The sequence below is a fragment of the Onychostoma macrolepis genome, chromosome 23 (assembly GCF_012432095.1).
Source record: "Onychostoma macrolepis isolate SWU-2019 chromosome 23, ASM1243209v1, whole genome shotgun sequence".
NCBI classification, from domain to species: Eukaryota; Metazoa; Chordata; class Actinopteri; order Cypriniformes; family Cyprinidae; genus Onychostoma; species Onychostoma macrolepis.
Window position 1 is genome coordinate 8,632,333 of NC_081177.1, and position 22,763 is coordinate 8,655,095.

General features: G+C 36.2%; 1 protein-coding gene across 1 annotated transcript; it reads left to right on the plus strand.

Annotated features, from left to right (window-relative positions):
• Nucleotides 1-728: 728 nt before the first annotated feature.
• Nucleotides 729-17,701, plus strand: calcoco1a (calcium binding and coiled-coil domain 1a). The gene is made up of 15 exons (XM_058762647.1): nucleotides 729-941; nucleotides 3,257-3,409; nucleotides 3,497-3,599; nucleotides 5,067-5,269; nucleotides 6,752-6,964; nucleotides 7,155-7,303; nucleotides 8,427-8,496; nucleotides 8,586-8,741; nucleotides 9,543-9,797; nucleotides 9,881-10,006; nucleotides 10,594-10,689; nucleotides 12,396-12,483; nucleotides 13,588-13,841; nucleotides 15,055-15,146; nucleotides 15,768-17,701. The coding sequence occupies exons 2-15, from the start codon at nucleotides 3,278-3,280 to the stop codon at nucleotides 15,793-15,795; spliced, it is 1,965 nt and encodes a 654-aa protein (XP_058618630.1). The 5' UTR covers nucleotides 729-941; nucleotides 3,257-3,277; the 3' UTR covers nucleotides 15,796-17,701.
• Nucleotides 17,702-22,763: the final 5,062 nt, after the last annotated feature.

Below are 22,763 nucleotides of genomic sequence, written 5' to 3' on the forward strand. Positions count from 1 at the left end.
TCAATCAATAAAACATAGAAATACAAATAGAACATTCTGCAAATGTTTACGCCATGCATGGTATTTATTATATGAACACACATTCAAGACAAAGCTGCATTTTACTACAATAAATAGCATATTTAGTCTACTTGACTTATATTGCATATTGACACTACTTGACTTCACCTTACACATAAAAAAAAAAAACTCTTTCTCCTTATTTATTCCTTCCCTTGCTAGCTTGTACTTATTTAAACAATGCCTGAGACTTGGTGTTACAAGCACTTCGTTTGTCGGATTGCCTCTTCAAGATGAATCGCTTTATGTATTCCCCAATTGTAAGTCGCTTTGGATAAAAGCGTCTGCAAAATGACTAAATGTAAATGTAGTCGAGAATGAATCATTGAATGAATTGAATGAATCATTGCATTGTTGTTTTAGACTGTTCGAAAGAACCGATTCGAGGAAATGAGTCAGACTCCCATCACTAGTTCATTTCGCAATCGCGTTGCTTTTCTCCATGCGTTCCTGACGTACACCTATCACATTGGTCAGCAGTTGACTGACACATTTATTTAACCAATAGAAACCAAGTCGATGAATCCGATGAGAAACGTGAACCAATCAAAGCTCCAATAGCTGTACCGTTACCATGACGTCTGACTTTTCACGTCGACCTTCAAAGCATCGTCATTACAGATGGGAATTTTAGTTTTTTTGAGTATCTGAGCCATTATTCAGAACCAGTAATGGAACTTCATTTCCCATAATGCACCGAGACCTCCAGAGCACCCATGCTTCTGTTTTTGTTATTGTTGTGAGGGGTTCGTGGCACAGCTCATCTCGGCGAAGGTGTCAGTGTAAATTGCACTTGTCATCAGTCTCATACATGTTTTCTCCTTTATCACCGAACATCGTTTTCCAAGAGGACATTGTTCTGATTATCTAAGCTAAATCGGGTGAGTTTTGTTATACGACGGTTGCGGTTTTTTCCACAAAGGGAAAAAAAAGGGAGAGAGAAAAAAATGCTGCATGTTCAGTAGCACGCAGCTACTGTAGAGACAAAAGCATGCCATGTTTATAACATCCCATCTCATTGGAGGCAGTCCCAGGGAATGTGTATTGACTATTACAGTGTTATAATGTTGTCATGACCTTTTTAAAAATTGCTGTAACAAAGTGTCAGATCTGCTTATGCATTGTTTTTCTTGTTTGTTGCCACGCTGTAGCGAGTAACTTGAGATTGTTTCTAACTTTGGGCCTCGCTTGCAATAGCCATCCACGATTGTTGGCAATGCAAAAGTATTAGTTTTGTTTTTGTTAGTCAGTAAAACAAATAAACAAAGGAGTAAACTACTGTAGCAATTATTGCAAGCATTATTTTTTATTATGCCACAACAATCTGGTGTTACATGTCAAGTAATATTTAAGTACATTAAATTAGTGTATATATGTTGTTTTTCATTTTTTACCACTCATTTTATTTTAAACGAGTCATATCACGAGGAATCGAGTTATCCTTAATCTTTTAAAATAAAAGAGCATTGAAGCTGCAAGTTTCTGACATCAGACAGATGACGTCAGAAAACGTCCTTGGCCTGTTCATGGAGAGTCTAAATATGGAGTGTGTAGTTTATTATGTGGTGCTAATGATGAACCCACCTGTCATTGCTTGTAATCCATACAGTTCACAAAGTCAGTCACAGCATTTGTGGCACCCAACAGCCTGTCACTAATGCTCTCTAAGAGCTGATGTGTGTCCGACTAAAGAAAGTTTGCACTCAACATCAGTCATCCGCAGGAACTCGGCATCTAGTTTAACATAAACAGTTCCTCTTCACTTGCGCAACACATTCACCTCTCCCCTACTGTGCTCAATAAGTCTTGATAATAATGTCCATACAACTTTTTACTGTGTATTGAATAATTGTGAATGTGGATATACATATAAAGATGGATAACTACACACATACAATCTTGTTGGCAAAGGCTATTTACACTAACTCCGCCCACCAATGTGTGATTCGGATAGTCAAAACTGCAAAAAGACGCTCGTTCAACATCAGTTTTAGTGGCGTAGCTGGTAAGGCGTGCACTTTTTGACGTGATCGACCCGAGTTCGAACCCACCTTTTGCCGAACCTTTTTTCTCCCTTTTCAAATCTCATATCGCATCGGAAAGGCATTTATTTTCAATAAAAATGAAGGAAATAATAAAAAAGTTGAAAATAAAGTATCGGGTAGGATTAGGGTAGGTGTAGGGAGGGCTTTATTGTCCCAATAAGGTGGCATCCATTTAATAGCCTAATTTGAATTAAAACTACAATTTACACTCAATACTGTTTTATAATGTACTACAATACTGAGGTGCAGATAATTGCCACTATTTGCAATAAGTAGAATAAATAGCAGATAATCTTGCTATTTTAACTGTGTAAATAGAATCTATAGCTATTTGCACTTAGCATAAATAGCATATCATTAAAAAATAATGCTATTTTCACTTAGCGTAAATAGCATCCATTGCTATTTGCGCTTAGTGTAAATCGTATCCATCGCTAAGAAAATATGCTATTTGCACAGTGTAAATAGCATATATTGCTATTTGCACTTAGTGTAAATAGAATCTAGTTGCTATTTAAACTTAGTGTAAATAGTATCCATCGCTAAGAAAATATGCTATTTGCACAGTGTAAATAGCATATATTGCTATTTGCACTTAGTGTAAATAGAATCTAGTTGCTATTTAAACTTAGTGTAAATAGCATCTATCGCTATTTACACAGTGCAAACAGCCGCTGCCTTTTTTTAATAATCGAAAAAAAAAATAATAATACTTTTTCCACTATAAAGTAACTTTTGAGGAATGTAGATGTTCCATGGATGTGAAATGTTCTTTACAGAACCATAGATGTAAAAAAAAAACTTTTAGATAACGTGGATATAGCGTATTCAAGTTATTTTTTAAAGAGATTATTGTTTTGACCTGATATATGCTCTACAATGGTATAAATGGCATGTCTATTAACTTTTTCTTAACATCAGGATTTTGTGTTAAATTTTATTTTATTTTGTATGCATTGTTTTTCTTTTAATTTTTAAACCATTATTTCAACTTTGTTGCAGTTTGATGGAAATTTAATTTTTTTTGGAAATGCCAATATTTCACATAATCTCTCAAATAATGACGCCATTAAACTACATGTATAATAATTAAAAGAAATTCTGAAGTAGTTTTAGATGGCATGCCAATTATCATTTTACTATTTACCCAGGTACATCCCTGTTCTGTTGCCATGGAGAAGACATGGGGGGTGGAGTTTCGCAATGTTGGAAGTTGCTACTTTCCTCAGAGCAGAGTGGACTGCCACTACACCATCAACACACAGCACACATGGGCCAGTAACGACTGGATTGGACTATTTAAGGTAAGAGATAGAGCCATCTCCAGGTTCTTCAGCATTGATGTAGCTCTTTTGCATAATGAAAGTTTTTCTTTGTCCTTTTACCCTCAGGTCGGCTGGTCATCAGTCAAGGACTACCATACGTTTGTTTGGGCAGTAGCTCCATCCAGCTACAAAGAGGGGACCTCTGTCAACTGCTGTGTTCATTTCCATGGTCTCTGAAGCATTGATTTGAGTGTTCGAGCCCTCTTGAAAGTCAGCTGATAGTCTCAATACAGTATGAATAAAGAATAGAGTGCTTTAGGGACATTAAAGGAGCTAATTACAGTTTCTTGCATTGATTCACCCAACTGCTGATCTCATTCACTGAGGTGCATTCAGTACATTAGCAAATGTTCCTCCTCAAATGGCCTGTGAAGGAGATAAAATGCCGCAAAGGAATTCGCCTGTAGTTAGTTATTAGTAGGGATGGGCAGGATGCTCCCAAATTACCCTAGACTGACTTGCATCTCTACACATTTTTTTGGCTATGCTTTAAAAAGAATGATTTTAGAGATACAATTTATTTGAAAAGGTTTTATCTTGCTATGCTATAGCGTGCAGTTCTATCAACACGGTAAAAGCCCAAAACAGTCATTAAATTGTTGTGTGCGAACATATCTAATTTGTTTTAAATATTCAAGGCTTCCCTATAGCCAAAGAGTCGACTAATCTTTGAGACAACTCAGTGACTAGCTGATTTTTGAAAAGCACATCTGTAGTAATTAGTTTACAATGTGGACTCTATATCCTTCTTTTAAAGTAACATGCATTACCGTTCAAACGTTTGGGGTCAGTAACTTTTTGTTGTTGCTTGTTTGTTTTTGAAAGACGTTTCTCATACTCACCAAGCCTGCATTTACTTGATCAAAAATACAGTAATACTGTGAAATATTAATACAACTTAAAGTAATTTTTCTGTTTGAATACATTTTTAAAATGGAATTTATTCCTGCAATGACAAAGTAGAATTTTCAGCATCATTACTCCAGTCTTCAGTTTCACATGATGCTTCATTCTAAGACACTGATTTACTGCTCAAGAAACATGTCTGATCATTATCAATTGTGCTTATTAATATTTTTGTAGAAACAATGTTTTATTTAATGATTAATCTTTTAATTATTATTTGATAAATAGAAAGTTAAATAAGAACAGCCATTTATTTGAAATCAAAAGCATAACATTATAAATGTCTTTATGGTCACTTTTCATCAATTTAATGCATCCTTGCTGAATAAAAGTATTAATGTCTTTCAAAGAAAAAGTAAAAATCTTACTGACACCAAACCTTTTGAATGGTAGTGCAAGTTTGAGTTTTTGCAAGCGTGTCTGTGAAAGTGTCATCTGTGCTGAGATTTGCACAGTGCAGAATAGCAGCATTGTAATTTGTGGCGAGTAATGGCGATGTAGACAGAGTGCATTTATGACATTAGAGAGAAACCACATGAGGTCATCAGCAGTGCCCCAGGTTTCATGTGGATGTCTATGAAATCTCCAAACTTCACTCACTATGAATGACCAGACAGGAAATATTCAAATATGCTTCGCCTATATTCAAAACCAGAGCCGACACATGACAATTGTATTGTTTATAGTTTTGTTGGCCTTTCACAGCTGACCTCTTCTCTCCCCTCTTCAGCTTCTTACCTACCAGGGCTTAGTGCCCAGCAGTACCAGTTTGTGTATGTGGATGGAAAGGGAGAGGTTTGTTCTCGCAGCACTGCCTTTACCTTCTCAGCCCCAAAGCCCCTTGAGGAGCTGGTGACTCTGGAGGAGGAGGGTCAGGGGGAGGAAGTGGCCAAGGACATGTTGCTGGTCATCCCCAGAGCCCAGCTACTGCAGGTCAGAGGCTCTCAAAAAATACGTTAAGATTCTAATTCAGTCCATCATTTCACACAAATGAGACACAATAAGACAATGCTGGATCCAGTTGCGTAGATGCATAAGCTGCTGCTTCCAAACACAAAAATAGAGCCAAAACATCCTTCTAGAGCCAAAAATAGCAGGGAAATAGTAGTACTGCACAAACCATATCACAAATAAAATGTTTTTAATTCAATAAACAATACATATATATATATATATATATATATATATATATATATATATAGTTGATATACTTCTGTTTATTATATAATTGTTCAAGCTTAATGATTTTTAAAAATTAAATAACGCACCATTTCATTGTATTTTTGAGCTTTATGTGTATCATACTTTTTTTCCTAGAAAGTTTGAAAAGTTTACAGTAATACAATAAAAATGACACTGTTGTTTGGGCAAGAAAGGGTAAAAAATGCAATAGAAAGATCTCCCAGTGTATAGACACTTTTATCCACAGAAGGCTATAGACCTCAGACAGACCGTCTCCATTTAACTTTGCCACAATGTGTGGGTTTGTTGTGAGGTTTAAAAACCACATGAACAGCTTTAGACGCCAAATAGTCTGTGTTGAGCTTTCCAACCAAGTCAACAATGCTGTTTTGTTACTGATATAGCTTTGTTGCTGTCTTATATCTCTTACTTTTTATTTGATTGACTGCAGAGGTAATGTCTATTTGAAACATTTGTGAGAAAAAAGACATTTAAGATAATTTTTTATATTATATAATCACACTATGAATTACTTGATCTGCCACAATAATGTTTTCACAGCAAATATTGATATTAGGGATCATTCCCATGATCGATCGTCATTTAAATTAACAGTCAATTAATTAAATAATCATTAACCTTAATACTGAAAACTGCATCTACGGTCACCAGCATGATAGGATGTGCAAATACCACTCAGAACGCCAGTTTCCTCACCCAAATGAAAGGGGTTTTTAGTCTAAATAAAAGACTAGTAGCAGGATTGAAAAATGAAGATTTTGTGGGCATAAATTAAGAATTAGTTCCTATGACTTATTAATTTGTTCTCTCATTTTAGTTAAATCATGGGTTATCTAGGAACAAATTAAATAAGTTGTAGGAACGAATGAACAAGTTTAAATAATTTTATATTAATTTGAAATAAATAAATATATATATATATATATATATATATATATGTAAATATATCTGTAAAGCTGTATTTTCTGCAAAGCTGCTTTGCAATGATTTGCATCATTTCTTAATTGACCATCGATAGCTTTAATTCGATTTCGATTACATCTCTTATCGACAATTAATTGATCGTTGATTAATCTTTGACATCCCTAATTGATATATGTTATTAATTAGATTAATCACGATATAGGGTAATTAATAAAACTTTTTAATCGATTGATTTAAAATTGACCTATCTTTCTAGTCTTAATCTTTCTCTGTCATTTTCCCTAACAGAGTCGTCTCCAGGAGTGTTTGAAGGAGCGTGCTGAGCTGCTCCAGGCTCTGGAAGCAGCAGACCAGAACGTGGAGAGGGAGAAAGGCAGGAGAGAGAGAGACAGAAGATCCTGGGAGCAGAGCCGTAAAGAGCTGGAAAGGAAGATCAGCGAGCTGAAGGAGGAAGTGAGAGAATATAGGGAGAAAGTAGAGGAGATGAAGAACAAGCAGAAGGTAGTGTAAACACTCATTCCATCATCCTGTGTGGTAAGCCCCGGGTCACAGTTGTGTGTATATTTTGTCTTTACTGTGTTTACTGTGGTGTATATATTCACACACACTGACAGAAAGCTAACTGCTAAACGATTTTTAGTGTTACGCTTTAGTGTAAACACCTCACTACCATCACATCTCTCTCTTTTAGGAAGTTGAGGATTTAGGTGAAGCCCTGACAGTGGAGAAGAGAGCCCTGCTGGCTCAAAAAGAAGCTAATGAGCAGCGAATCAGAGAGCTAGAGGAGGACATTAAAGTACTGACCCAGAGAGGCCTGGAGAGAGAGACTGACCTAGAAAGGTGAGAAGCTTTGTGTCACGTAGTTCTTGAATGTAGGGCTGGGTATTGTTTTAGATTTCTCAGTTTGATTTGATTCCGATTCATTTGGGTGCATTTCAGTTATAATGAACATTCTGATTTACATATGAAAGAAACTGTCTCTCTGTTGACGCTGTAAATTATGTAGGGCAGTGGTTCAGACTAATTCAAACCATTTAGAATTAGCTCATAAGAGACATTCGTTTAGGAAATCAGGCTACAATCAAAGCTATAATAGCAGTCACATTCTATGTTTTAATAAGTGATGCATTGAAATTTCAAAAATAGTTCTGAAGGGACGAAATTATTGACTGAAACAATTGGCGCTTCTCTGATGACTGGTGTAAGTGTCCATTCCGTGCACAAGCAGTGGATAAGCTACAAAACATGTCCGCTGTGTGGATGCACTTTGCTGTGACCGAAAATGATTCTAGAGTAGAAAAATGTAACATTTGTTTGGCTGAAATATGGAGAAGTGACTTGTTTCCAAAGAATTTTACTACAACTGGTTCATCACTGACAAACAAGACAACCTGAACTGCATACCGAGTTTAATTACCAAAACATTGGTTTCAAATTTTGCCTAAATGAAAACTATAATTTTGATTTCGGTGCTTTTGAAAAAAAAATCATTTTAATGCATTACTATTTTTAGTTTTGATTCATTAAAAATAACCCATAAGAGTTTATAAGTGTTATGCCATTAGCATGTATCAAATTTGTCTCCAGTAACCACTTGTAATCCAGTTTCCTCAAGATTTTCTCTTAATTTCATGACTACATACTTCAACAAGTGGTCTAAAGGCTACACAAACATACTACATAATTATCACTGCATGTTGATGACTTATGCATTTTTAAGCTCTATCTATTAAGAAAAGTTTAAAATCATTGTTTTGTTGCATTACATGTCCTACTATGTTCTCTGGAGCACATCAGGACATGATAGGGTTTCATATGATGTGGCCATATGCACCCTGACTACATCCAAATGTTGCTGGAGTGATTGGACCCCCCTAGAGCTCAGTTTAGCACAGTAAACAATGTCGTATGGTCTCTATGAGCCACATGGTTGCATTGGTTCTCTGGTGTTGAATCTGTGTAGGATGAGGGAACGGGCCAAGAAAGCAGCAGCTCAAAAGAAGGAAGATGAGGATGAACACAAGAACCTGAAGGTTTGTCAGCTAATACCTATGCACTTATATGCAAGCATAAATACAAGTACATGGTCATAACTGTGTCATTGTTTTGTGTATTATACTAGATAAAGATGGAACAAACAGAGAAGGAGCTGCACAGTCTGTCAGCAGAGTTCCAGAGTCTGAGAAGCTCACTGGCCCAGAGAGATACACATGCCCTACAGCTCCGAGACACCATCACCACCCTCACACACAAACTCAACAGCGCTCACAGGAAGGAGGTAACACTCCAGTAGTTTTCACACCCCAGCTTTCACCTTGGATGTCTTGTGAGGTGTACACAGGATGTAGTGTCTCAGAATAGAGACTTGACGCCATTTATCTGTGAAGTGCATGTTATTTATAAGAGGGTCAAGGTTTGACTGGTTAGCATGTTCCAGACAGCCCCTGCTGTTAGATGTTGTAATTACACCATGTGGGGCCAGGACGCATGTCTTTTAGTAGAAGCCATGTATTCTGGAAAAAAAAACATTTTTTTTTCTCGGGATTGGTAAGTTTTTTTCATGATTTTAAAGAAGTCTCTTATTCTCAGCAAAGCTGCATTTATTTGTTCTAAAAATGACTATATTGTGAAATATTATTACAATTTAAAATAACAGTTTTTTCATTTTAAAATGTAATTTATTCCTGTGGTACAAAGCTGAATTTTCTGTAGTCATTACTCAGGTCTTCATTGTCATATGATACCTTAGAAAACATTCTGATATGCTTTTGTAGCAACCGTGATTGTTTTCAGGATTCTTTGAGAAAAAGTATTTGAAATAGAAGGGTTTTTTTTGTAACAATGTAAAATGTCTTTACTGACACTTAATTATCAGCTGTATATAACTTGCCCCCTGCATCTTGTAAATGGTCCATTGTTGTAAATGCAGATGTGACAGATCTGAACAATGTCAATATAGTTCAGAAAATAAAGAAATTGATGCAGATGGATGCTAGGAGTCATATATGCCAGCCCCCCTAACTGCCTGTAGACTGTCACCATCTTTTGAGCATGACATGATTGTGTTGTTGTTGAGCAGGCAGCCAATGAAGTGGCTTTGAGTGAACTCCGGAGTGTTCAAGAGCGTCTGAACGTGAGTGAACGCTGTGTGGAGACTCTGAGGGGGGAGCTGAGAGACATGGTCGCTCAGAGGGACACTGCACATGCCGAGCTCCATCAGGCCCGTCTGCAGGCTGCACAGCTCACACTTCAGCTGGCAGATGCCAGTCTGGCTCTGAGAGAGGGCAGGGCCAACTGGGCACAGGAGAAAGAGACCCTGCAGCAGAATGCTGAGGTACGTATAGTAAAAATATTTTTTTAAAACACAAAGGCAGCTTTGAGACTGTTGTTCTTTAAAGTAATTGCATGAATTGACAGTTGGACAAAGTGCGTCTGGAACGCCTAAATGATGAGATCCAGCAGAAGGAGGAGATGTTGCAAGAGGCGAGGATGGAGAGAGAGAAAGCAGTGGTGGAGCTGGGACGAGAGAAAGACTGCAATCGGGTAAATGCAAAAACTCTTTTAATAAGAACGATATATAGAAAGATATAAAGAAGAATATACTGTATATAATAAAAAAAATAAATAAAAATGATATATATATATATATATATATATATATATATAAACCAGTTAAATGTCATGATTATTGATGCTTTTTTTTTTTTTTTTTTTTTTACAAAAGCTAATATGCTAATGAACAAACTTTATTTAATAACTTAAATATTAATATAATTAAATTACTTTCAAACAATGGCATGTAGCTCAATCTCAAGTAAACTGTTTCAAGCTTTTCAAATAATTAAGTAAACAGTAATAAAAACAGAAATTAAGAGTGGTCTTCTTGTCAATATGTTTTTAGTCATGTCTGTTTAATAGTGTTAAAAGCACACTTTGTAGGAGTTATCATGGTCAATATCACATATTTGCATACATTTGTTTAGTGACCTAGAATGACCTCGACCTCGATTTTTATGTAATGTAAATTGAGGCATAAATTACATTTGCAATGTAATGTCAATCTAAATATTTTAAGACATGTACTGTTATGGTTTCTAGTACTCTTGTGAAATTTATGTTTGTGTGTTTAGGTTCAGCTAAGCGAGACTCGTCGTGAGCTGCAAGAGCTGAAGGCTAGTCTCAGAGTGGCTCAGAAAGAGAAGGAGCAGCTGCAGACAGAAATACAGGCAAGATCTCTGCAGTTCTCACAAAACTCTTAAGTGCTCAGTGCTGTCTTATTCTTATTAAAGCCATCTCAAAAGTTCTCACAGGTCATCCAACAAGTTTACAGAGTGTGCTCAGTTTCTTGGTAAACAACCACCTCATTCACATCAGCCTGAAGGCATAGCAGAAACATGCTGTTCTACCAGTCCTAAACACCAGATGCAAGCTGTCTCTCAAGAGTATGTTTTGCTCTCTGTGTGTCTGACAGCACTGGTTTAAAGCAATTTTCCACATAGTAAATACACTTACATTGGAAACCGAGGAGCCCGAGGGGTTTAAACAAAGAAATCTGACACTTGTATTTTTTTAGTCTTTACATGAATTCTTAAGTAAAGAAATCTTACGTGAGCTATAAACTTTAAATGATCCTTTCTAGATGGAGGAACATCTGGTTAGTATGTTACCTATGTAAGGGCTGCGAATGGAGTTTGCAGAACATAAACATAAGAGTTTGTTCATGCAAATGCAGTTATGTGGCACCTTTATGGTATCTTTGTGCAGGTACCAAGTGAAAGTAACCAGGTTTACATTTTTGGATACTCATGATGTAAGGTTAGCATCTGAATATAACTGGTTGATGGTTGATAAACAGTTCTGTCACAACAGTCTCTTACTAACATATGTCGTTATGTTTATATTTCAACATAAATTTGTGTAATTTGAATATTTATTTGCATTTCTGTCTGTTTTCCTAATGCATTACTATGTGTTATTCTTTCTATTCTTTAGGGTGACCATGTGTCCTATTTTTCGGCTGGGATTTCTAAATTGCCAAAAAATGTCTAGGTTTGGACTTTGTTTTCCAATTGTTTTCATATTTTCTTAAGGTGATGACTGAAAAGTAGTTTGACTAATAGCATGGAGGCATTGTACATAATTGACCAATCGTGGCATTTCAAGAAGGTGGGACTGTAGAGAACAATTTTTTTTTAAGTCAATATGAAAACAAAGCCAAAACCTGGACATTTTAGGCAATTTCAAAATCTTGGCCAGGACATATCCAGGAAAAAAGAGGATGTATGGTCACCTTATATTATTGATTGAAAATTACTTAGAATATTTAAGCTACTTTAAGCTATTATTTTTAAACCTAAAACAGTTTTAAAAAAGATTTAGGGTAAGTACAAAAAAATACACGTTTATGAATTGTAAGGTGTCTAGTTTCCTAAGTAATTACTATCATTTTCTCTATAGCTATACTGAGAAAACAGAAAAATAAGAGAAAAAAAGGAAACAGCAATTGGATATAACAATGAACTAACTAAAAACAACTTTACAAATACAAATCTGAGTATACTTATTAGGATGAGTGCATGGTCTGAGACAAACAGGCTTTTAGAGGTAATAATAGATATGTATTTGTCCTGATGACAGTAAAAATGAAAATAGCGCTGATATGTCTTCTTGAAAATATTTAGTTATTCAGTAATCCCACAACATTGGTCATGCTGTATTGTGTTCACACTGGTATCAGCCAATCACAACATTATGAAGCCTTAAATTTCCTATTTCATGAAACCTTAACAGCAAAGTAGTTACTGAAATATGCCGGTTTAAGACACCCATTATTTAAGAAGAGGATGAGGGACAGTATGGTATTTTAAACATTACAGTGTAACATTATTTCATCTTACAATGTGAGGTTTGTTAACTGTGTGTGTGTGTGCAGGAAGTGATGGAGTACAGCCGTCGGCTGGAGAGAAGGCTGGAGGTGCTGAGCGATTCTAAATGGAGTGAGACGGCGCTGCTGCAGAGCAGTGAGTCACTGTGCTTTCTTTAATTCTGTACAAACATCACTACACAACGACACTATTGTGGGTCTGTCTCTTTTCTTTATTGCCCTCACACAACAATACCACAGAACTCCAGGCGGCAGACAGCCACATCATAAAATGCCACACACCACTGCACAACACTGCGTTATACGGCCCTGCACAATGACGAGACTTCAGTGCCATACAACACAGCACACCAACCCCACCTCCCAAAAGCACACAACTCTGCCATACTTACACAACATCGAAATATATCCCTGCTTTATTATAAATTATATGTATGACCCGAGCTGGCAAAATGAGTCGGAATGCACATGGTCTAATTTTGAACTACAGGCAAAAGAAGTGAAAAATGTCAGTTTTGGTTAATTCACTTCTATCGATCCCAATGCTCCAAATAGTAATTAAACATCTCAAATGATCTTTATTTGTACGTTTTCTGACCTTTTTCTCTGCTCACTTTTGGATGACTGCTGCTGCTTCTCACCACAAGTTGTAGGTCTATTGTTGCAAAGTGCAGCATTCCAGATTTGTGAATATTCATATCAGTGACATGAGTCCAAACCTGTGAAATATGATTTTCAAACCCATGCTGCTGAAAACAAAGTGATCGCCCTGACTGACATTTGCAAAGCGCTAAGACGCGCCTCTCCACGAGCGCACAATCTCCATATAAAGTTATTATTGCGAAATATATATTGGCGAGATTCACACAAACATAATCTGTTATGTCTTACATGAACGTTTAGTTAATGGCTGGGGAAAAATCTAATGTGCAACATTATCTATTAGCTATATTGTGATTAGTAATATAGTAATTATTATTACGATGGAGGAAATATGCAACTTTGCTTGGTGATTTTGCTTTGGAATCTTCAGAAAACGTTTAACTTGATTTTTCTCTAAATCAGATCTGCTGACTCTATCGCCTTTAAAAAATGTAGCTCAGTCATATTTTGTCTGATTCCAGCAAGTCATAATTTGAAGCTATTTTAATGGAGAATGTGAAAATTCCGACTCATTTTGCCAGCATGGGTCACATATTTAGTATCACTGTGAACGTACACCTGCCATTTGTGGTTTCAGGTCGTGCAGAAAGCCCACTGCTGTCTGATTCTGAGGATGAGAACCCCGAGGCTTTGCAGGACGCACACTCTTCTGGGCCTCTGAACCACTACAGTCTGTGCGAGCAGCCCCAGGCCGACCTGCTGCTCCCGGCCACCCCGCCACCTTCACCCAGACACCCCTCGGGCATGGACGCGGTGGTCATCAGCCAACCTGCACCCCTCTCATCTCCACATCAGCCCAGTGCTCACACACACGCTCACAGCTCTGAGTCGGTGAGGGTTTGTTGTCATCAAGTTATCGCAGTGAGCACATCCAAATATGCAAAAGTGATCAATTATATTTGTCTACATAAAAAATATTTAGGGAACAATTGGCACATAGGTTGGTTATTTCCATTTCCATTTATGCACTTGACGCATTAATCCAAAGAGACTTGTTGTATTGAAGGTACCCATTTTATCGAGTTTTGCTTTCAATGGGCATTGCTAGCATCATGCTCTAGCAGATGTTTAATTGTATGTTACCTACATCTTATGCTATGAGGTGCCCTCAACCTTCAAGGCCTCTTCACATCAAATCTAACGTGATTAAATGACACAAAAGAATCTATAAAAAAGAAAATATTTTTTTTTTTTGCACTTGAAATATTAACAGATTTTTTGTTTATCTGAATCGAGTTTTTGCATTACATTACAAGAAACCTCTGGAAAGGCCCTACAATATATACATAATATTTTTATTTGTTATTAATTTATACATTTTTCCATCATTCAAACAATATCCAAATTTGAAATCAAAGTTTGATTTTCTTGGGGATCTGAATGCTCATGTTCTGTTTGAGAAGTGAGGTTGATACATCATAACTTTCCTTCTGTTAAGTGATTATTAATAAAATTTCAACATCCTTTATGAAAGATACTACCTAAAAGCTGCTGTGTTTGGGGTGTCAGAGACCCCAGATATAAAACCTAAATAAATGCAATGAATTTTCATAAGCTAAGATTCTCTAAATAGTGTACAAACTCTTGCCATTTGTTAATTTTGATTTATTTTATTGTATTTTTTAAGCTACAATAAATAATTCAAATTGAATGATTTTACCATGCACATTAAACAAAATAAATCTCAAAAGAGAATAAGAATAAACCTATTATCCAAAGAAAATAATATATCAGAATATTGCAGAATAATATTTCAGGCTTAATTTGTTGTAGTTCACAGAGGTGCATTGGGGCAGATGGCATTTTTTTAGTTCTCTGAAATGTTGGCAAGGTTTTTTGGCTCTGACTAAAACAAACAAACAAACAAAAAAAAAACCTGTAGCGTTCAGCTAAAAAACAACAACAATCAGAATAATATCAGATGATATTTCAAACTGAAGTACTTGTGCTATGCAGTTTTAAAAATCCGGTTCCGCTCGTTCTTCAGACTTGCAGTGAATAGGCCCTTTATTCATGCGAATGTGATTGCGTGTGTGCTTTACAGGAGGAAGAGTATGAGGCCGCTCTGTCAAGAGGGCACGGCTCTGGAGAGGAGACGGCTCTTCTCCTGCCTGACAACAGAGACACTACCCTCGGGTACAGCACGCACAAACACACATTCACTGTCTATAAACCCCATCAGTCACACTGTCGTTATCTGTGACCTGCAGACACGGGCTCAGATAGATTTTCACATATACTCTTACACAACCCACACAAGTAAATATGTCACTGTCGCAAAAAACATTCGGCCCTTCTCTCTCCCGAACGCCTCGCTTTATATCTCCCTGTCACAGTCTGTCTCTTTTTCTGTCTTTTCACACTCGCACACGCTAATGCAGGCCTTTATTTATGGTGACAGTCCGAATATGGTGAGGAGATGGAAGTTTTGAATACCACCTCATAAAATTAGTGAGGGAGAAGAGAGCGAGAGAAAGGATAGGGGGAGTTCTGTGAGGGGAGGACAAGAGGACAGATAAGTTGACAGGAAGCTGTAGCAATGATTTACTGAGAGGGTAGACAGCGCTCACCGGCCAATTTTCAGCATCATTAAAACCCTTTCTCCCTCACTTCTCTCCTTCACCCTCTTTCTTTCTCTTCCTAACTCTACTCCTCCACCCCCTCCGTCACTATCCATCTCTTTCACCCTCTGCTGTCTATAAACGCACCATTTCTTCCCAAACTCACGCTTGTCCTGTTGTGTGTGTCATCATGCAGAGATCTGGCAGAGAGCCCCTTGTGGTGAGAGGCAGACCTGCAGGAACCGAGGGCCAGCGCAGCGTGGACTGCTTTGCACCAGTGCAACACGTGTTATGAGTTTTGTATTTAGAAGCATTTGCGCTTTATATCATATTGACATGAGTATTTAAATATGCAATTTGCTTTACACTTTATGCACTTAGAATATGCATAAGCTATTAGACCTCTTTATGTCGCACACGGTTTTAAGGTAACTTGCACGGATGTGTTATTTCACACATATCAACTGACAAGCAGAAGGCGTCTGTATTGAGCAGACTGAGAGAAAGTTGTATTAGAGGCGGAAGAAGTAAAGTGCGTTTCTGTGTGTGTGTTAGGGTTGTTTTTCAATCTTGATTTTCTTGTGTTCTGTCATAAGTCTTGTACTGATATAACCATTATAATTCACCTGCATCAGCAATAATGTAAAGCACAATATCATCGAGATCCTTTCAGGTTTTAAATGTAAGATTTAGTTTGGGTGCTCTTTATTTCGTGGGTCTTGTGGTAGAAGTATTTTTTACTTTTTCGTTTGTTTGAAGATAGATTGTGTGAAAGTGCACACAGTAAACGATTGATTATGTGTAATGGGATACACCAGCGACTGATCGTCCTGTTTAAATGTAAGAGCAAAGAGTGGCACTTTAGATACCTTTCAGGACGTTTACTCTCATCCTCGTGGAACATTCATTTTTGTGCAAGATCTTCTTTGGAGGAAATCCACTTTAGCATGGAGGCTGAGGGAATTACGAAGTTTAATTAGTTACTTTAATTGAATTCCTCTAAATTTATATTTGGTGCTTTATTGTAGTTTCATGCATTGTACTGAAACACTGTTTTACATTAATAATAAAATTATTATTTGTATGCAAAACGTACTAAGACAGTTTAACTACTACTTAATGTTCCTCTTGAGGTTGGCGATACATTAGAAAGTTTTTGCAGTACTGCGAGAAGGACTTTTCATTTTAAGGCATGAATTGAACTGCTTTAAATTATGCCTCACGAAATTCAAGGAATCTCATGTTTAATTCAATTTAATGTGTGATGGCTTAATGGTGCATCACGTGGATCATGTGGAGAACATTATTTGGCTGTTTAAGCTCATTACCTGAGGAAAAATTCATAATTTCAGAACACCATGATTACATTTTAATAACATTCACAGGGAGAATATTTTAATGCATATATTAAAAAGTAAAATAATGAAGGGGAATATTATGAAAAGGTATCATACATTAAAAAGTACAAGTTCTTTTTTTCCTTTTAAATGTTTGAAACATTTTCCTGTTGGGCTCACTGTAAATGCAGAACTTTTATTTTGTTTGGTTGATTTGTTCTTGCTGTTTACTGTAGGGTCATGTTTAAATAGCTCCTATATGTTATTTGCCTTTTATACAACATGTCATAATCTGTATTGACTTTAAAAGTGATGTAACCATTACACCTCACTGAAACAGGCTTTTGCGGTCACTCTGTATCCATCAGTCTACTGTATTTGTATTGTGCGCTTGACCAGGTTTTACTTTGATAGTTTTAAAGCTGTATTCTAGAGCGTCATCTTAGCATCAGGATATCAGAGATTGAAAATGATTCTCATTTTTAAGAGATACACTTCATCTGAACCTGAAATCCCAGTTTGGAAATTCTGTTACCCACTATACTATAGCCAGAAACCTGTTTATGGCAGAGAATATGTTAAGATGAGTCCTAAGTAATGGTTGTCCATTTTCTTGAAATTCAGTAATGTCTAAAATAACAGGTCATTTCAGGGCAATACAATCAGAGATTTGGATTTATTGTTTGCTTTTTTGTGCATTTATTCCTTCTTTCACTTATCTAATTTGTTTGTAGGTTATGCGGTTCTGTTTAGGGTGTGGGATGGGTTTCATTAATAAAATAATGTAATGTTTGTTATGTGTCCATTGGCTCTTCTTAATTACTGGACAGTACCTTAAAATAAGGGTAATTTGTTTCCATTAGTTAAAGCATTGGTAAAGTGAATCATTCATTACTTAATGCTATTCATATTGTTTATTGTTAAAAGGATAGTTCACCCAAAAATGGTCATTTACACACCCTCAAGTTATTCCAAACAGTTGCTGGTCCCATAGTATGAAAAAACATATAATGTAAGTCAATGGGGACCAACAACATTCTTCAAAATATCTTTTGTATTCAGCAGAAGAAAGAAATTCATATATAAGTTTGGAACAACTTGAGGGTAAGTAAATGGTGACAGAAATGTAATTTTTGGGTGAAGTAGCTCTTTAATTCATGTTAGAATTGTCTAATTTATACAACTTGTATAAATTATATTTTTATTCATTTGTATAATTCATTATTGTATATTTACTTGTACATGCTCATTTATATTTAGATCATATTTACTGTCATCCAAAACTCACCTAGACTTAATTTTTAAAAATTAATTTGATTACCCTTAATCTTCAGCATATTTTGAATATAAATTTTTACATGAATACAAATCTTTGAATATAAAAATGGATAAATGGATACAAATTTTACATTTAGTATAGTGTCGCCATGCCTAAATTTAAGACAGTTTTGCAAATAGTATTGTACATAATAGTACATATTCACACTAGTATAATATATCATTTTAATAGCAAACAGTTGTTGTTCATTATAAGTTCACAATAACTAAACATTATTTTAACAATTACGAGTAAAAAAATCCATTTTCACAAGGTTAATTTTGGTCACAAGAATATGATTTCACTGATACAGCACAAAGTCCTAATGGTACATTAGATTATGGATGCACTACACTGGCTTTTGATTTACCTGTAAAGATACTTGTGTAGAATTGGACCATTGGCCTCCTGTTATCCTCTCTTGCTTTTTAACAACTTTTTGCTGACCTTCACCCCATTTTTTTTCCCCTCTGTTGCTTTTCCTATACCACTTCCTCTCTAGCTCTCCCATGGTTTTTTCTCCTCTCCACACTCACTCCCCTAGCAGCATGACGGGAGCTAATTATAAAATCAATGGAGCCGGGCTGCCTGCTTTACGGCTGCCTCTAAAACCTTAACAGGGAAATCACTGTAGGATTGATGACTCCTTCACTCTTTATCTCTTTTAATTAGAAATGTAAAAGATATGAAGAGCCTGGGGCCACAGCACTGCACCCTGGCATTACAACATTTTACCTGCTCTCCTTCCTTCCTTCCTTCCTTCCCTCCATCCCTACCTACCTACCTACCTCTCTCTCTCTTTCCTTTTCTGCATTTTCATGTCTTTTAGGAAGGCACTGCCCCGGTTCCCTGCAGAGAATGTGTAACGTATAATCTCCCCTATATGTCTCTCTCCTTCTCAAAACAACTCCAGCCAGTCTTTTCTCCAACATTAGAAATGAAAAATATATTATGGGTCATTTTGAATTTTATTACGAGTTGATTGAACGGCATTAAACTAGTGCAGCCTGTATGGTCTCCGCTTGCTGGGCAAGATATTAGAGTCATTCTTTTCTTTTACATCCTAATACCTTATTTTGAGTTCACTTTTTGACTTTTTGTTTTTTTTAATATTTCTTAAACTTTAGAGCATTATTATTAATATTATTTTTGTGCCACTGATATAAATGATACCTCAAATCATGCAGTTTTTGAAGATAGGTGTGCAATTACATTTCTAGTGAGTGGATTGACAACTTTTGCTAGGAGAAGGGAAAAAAATCCCATTAAAGAAGCCACATCTATAGCGGACTAGAAAATAATATAGACTTGGGGGTAGATCAGTGAGCATCCACCTAGCAACCAGCCAGACTAGTGACATGCCAAAAATGAATACCTTAGCAACTACATAGCAACGTCCTCGCAACCACTTCCAACCAAGGATGGATTATGGCCCGGGCCATTGACTGACTGCCTGGAGCCTCAAGCTGAGAAAAACAAGGTACTGCAAACATGTAATTGATAGGAGAACAGTGATTAGAGGAATAGTTCCCCTAATCTGTTGCTTTTGGCTAAAATTTTCATTATGGATTTGTTTCATAAAAACACATTGTTTTTCACTTCACAAGATGTTAATTGATGGACTGGATTACAATGGTGTGGATTACTTGTGAATTATTGTGATGTTTTTATCAGCTGTTTGGGCTCTCATATTGACGGCACCCATTCACTGTAAAGGATCTAATTGTGAGCAAGTGACGTAATGTTAAATTTCTCCAAATCTGTTTCTGATGAAAAGACAAACCCCTCTCCATCTTGGATGGTCTGAGAGTGAATAAACTTTTGGTAAATTTTCATTTTTGGGTCAACTATTCCTTTAAATGTGTGCCACTGACGGTTTTCACAATCCAAAAATAGGACAAATTAAATATTATTTGTCCCAGACACCTCTTCATAACTAGTTTGGCCTTCTGAAAATAACTGCAGCTTTGATTGTTTTATACAAGTCATTTCCACTGTTACAATGTGTAAAGCACATGTTACAACTGTGATTTTGACTTTATTTCACAAAATGAATACTTTAATTTTTCAAATACTTTCTCATTATTAGGACATTACATCTCACAATTAAGATACTACAGTATGATATTGATATTGTAGGCCTAAATCAATTGAGTTTTTATCAGCCATTAGAAAAGTCACATTTGCAAAATATACAGTTAGTTGCAAAAATATAAAGATGTAAAAGCTGCAATTCTTTGTTTTCAAGCATAAAATGTTGAGATTTAAAGTCATAATTCTAAGAAATTAACTCACAGGTTTCAAATTGCAGCTGTTAAATATGAAAATTAGTTATTAGACTACATTATCTTTTAACACCAGGGTGAAAAGTGTTCACGAGAGATAAAAGGGGGCCACATTTGACCATAATTCATCTTCAAAAACACCATGACATCATATTTTGCCAAGGCATGCACCACTCCAATCAAACGAATCCAGTTCTTTTTTTTTTGTAGGTTTCATTGATAGCCATTTAAATGGCTTTAATCAGAATAAATGAATGAATATCTCTCCACATGTGCCCCTTTTGTTGTTTTTGTAATAGGAACAATCATAGCCTAGACGTTGCTCTCGCCTTTTATTATTGCTCTTTTCTCCTTCATTTAACTCTCATTACTCTCAGCACTACGCTCTGAACACCACAGGAAGTGGTGTGTGTTTGCCATGGAAAGAAAAACATGTCCTGCCTCTTTAAATCCATCACCTCAGCCTATCTGCCTTGTGTTCCCATGGCAACATCTCATTGGGATTGAATATATGGGGTCCTTGTAAACCAGTGTATAATGTATGGGCCTTGTTTTTAATCTTAGCCCTAGTTTATTGATCTTTTTAATGAAACTTAATTATAGTAATCTTTTAATTAAGAGTACCATGCCCCGGTTTACTACAATACCCTTGAGCTATGAATAAATAGAATTGTATATTGTGAGCCCCTGTGTGTTCTTTACAAATAAAGTGGCCAAGTCTAAATCCATCAAGTACTGTGTCCGTCCATGAATTCAGAAGACATGAATAAATCCATATGAACTTATCCTTTATGGGTATTGAGAATATAAAAAACATACTTGAAAGGGTGTGGCCATCTTTATCATTCAGAAAAACATTTAAAATATAAACTAAAAATAAATTCTGAAATTAATTTATCTGGTAATATGAAACCTAATATTTAATAATAATAATAAACATCTCTTGATCTGGTAAAAAACAAACAAAAAAAACGCCTAATTTTTAAAATGTTATATCACAATTGACAGTTTAATTTAACCAATTCAGAAGCATTTAATATTATATTAAATACTTAATTATCACATATTTAATTATCTAAAGGATTAAATTCTTTCTTCTTAATGACCCAAATCTTCATAATAACCATCCGCCCTGTCTCATGTCTGAGCCTTTAATGCTCCAGTATGAGTAATGCAGGGATGTTTCTTTGTCCTCAGATAATTACTGTATGACACATACAGACAAATGAGGGCACACTGGCAGGATCCATTAGTTTTGGTCTCAGTAGTGTTTGTGTGTGGTTAGTGTTTGATAAATTACACTTCTCCAGCCAGCAGAGTCATTAGCGCTAATCTGTGGTGCACTATCGCCCTCTGCTGGATGAATTCTATCCGGATTCAGGTGTTTCACACCCGTTGTTTCATTGTGAATGTTGTCTGCTAAGATTGTGTCATCATCTACTCACCCTCGTGTCGAGTATGATTTTCCGTAGAGACCAAAATAAGATGTTTTTGGAAGAAAATCCTAACTGCTTTTCGTTTCTCCTCAATAGAACCGAGTGTGACCAGGGCCTGTTAAGCGTCAAAACGGACAAAAAAACATCATAAAAATATCATAAATATAGCCTATACAACTATTACATTATATTTAAAGTCTTCTAAAGCTATGTTATACCATTGTGTGAAGTATAGACCGAAATTTGAGTCGTTATTCACAGCAAAATCTGTCGCTTTCTAATATTTTCCCTGCTTCCATGTTGACATTTGGCGCGTGCCGTGGACGCGGCGTAACAGATTGACGTCTTTATGCCAAATAGTAAATCTGGCTTGATTTCACCACACATTTTGCTTACATAAAGCTAATTTTGTATTGTGATATTATTTTATTTATGCTATGGTCTGTCTGAATACTCGATTCTGACTGGCTGGCAGGTGTTGATTAAATTCGTTTAACTGCACAGGTAGTTCCAGGTCGTTCTATATTAATGCGCTTCCTATAAACATTGGTAACCACAGTAACATACAGTTACGGTTGAATAGTAATACCAAAGACTAATACAGACGAAAATAACCGTCATTTTTATCGTTCCGGTCAAATATTGCAGCGCAAATATTATTAACATCTTTAATATGTGAATGCTGGCAAATGACCATGGCATAAACGGGATAATCAACGGCTAGCTGTGCATTAAACGATTTGAATGTACTTCGCGGAGGCAAGGTGGTTCTTCGACTCCACTTAGCTGTTGATTATCCCTTACCTAAGCACCAGT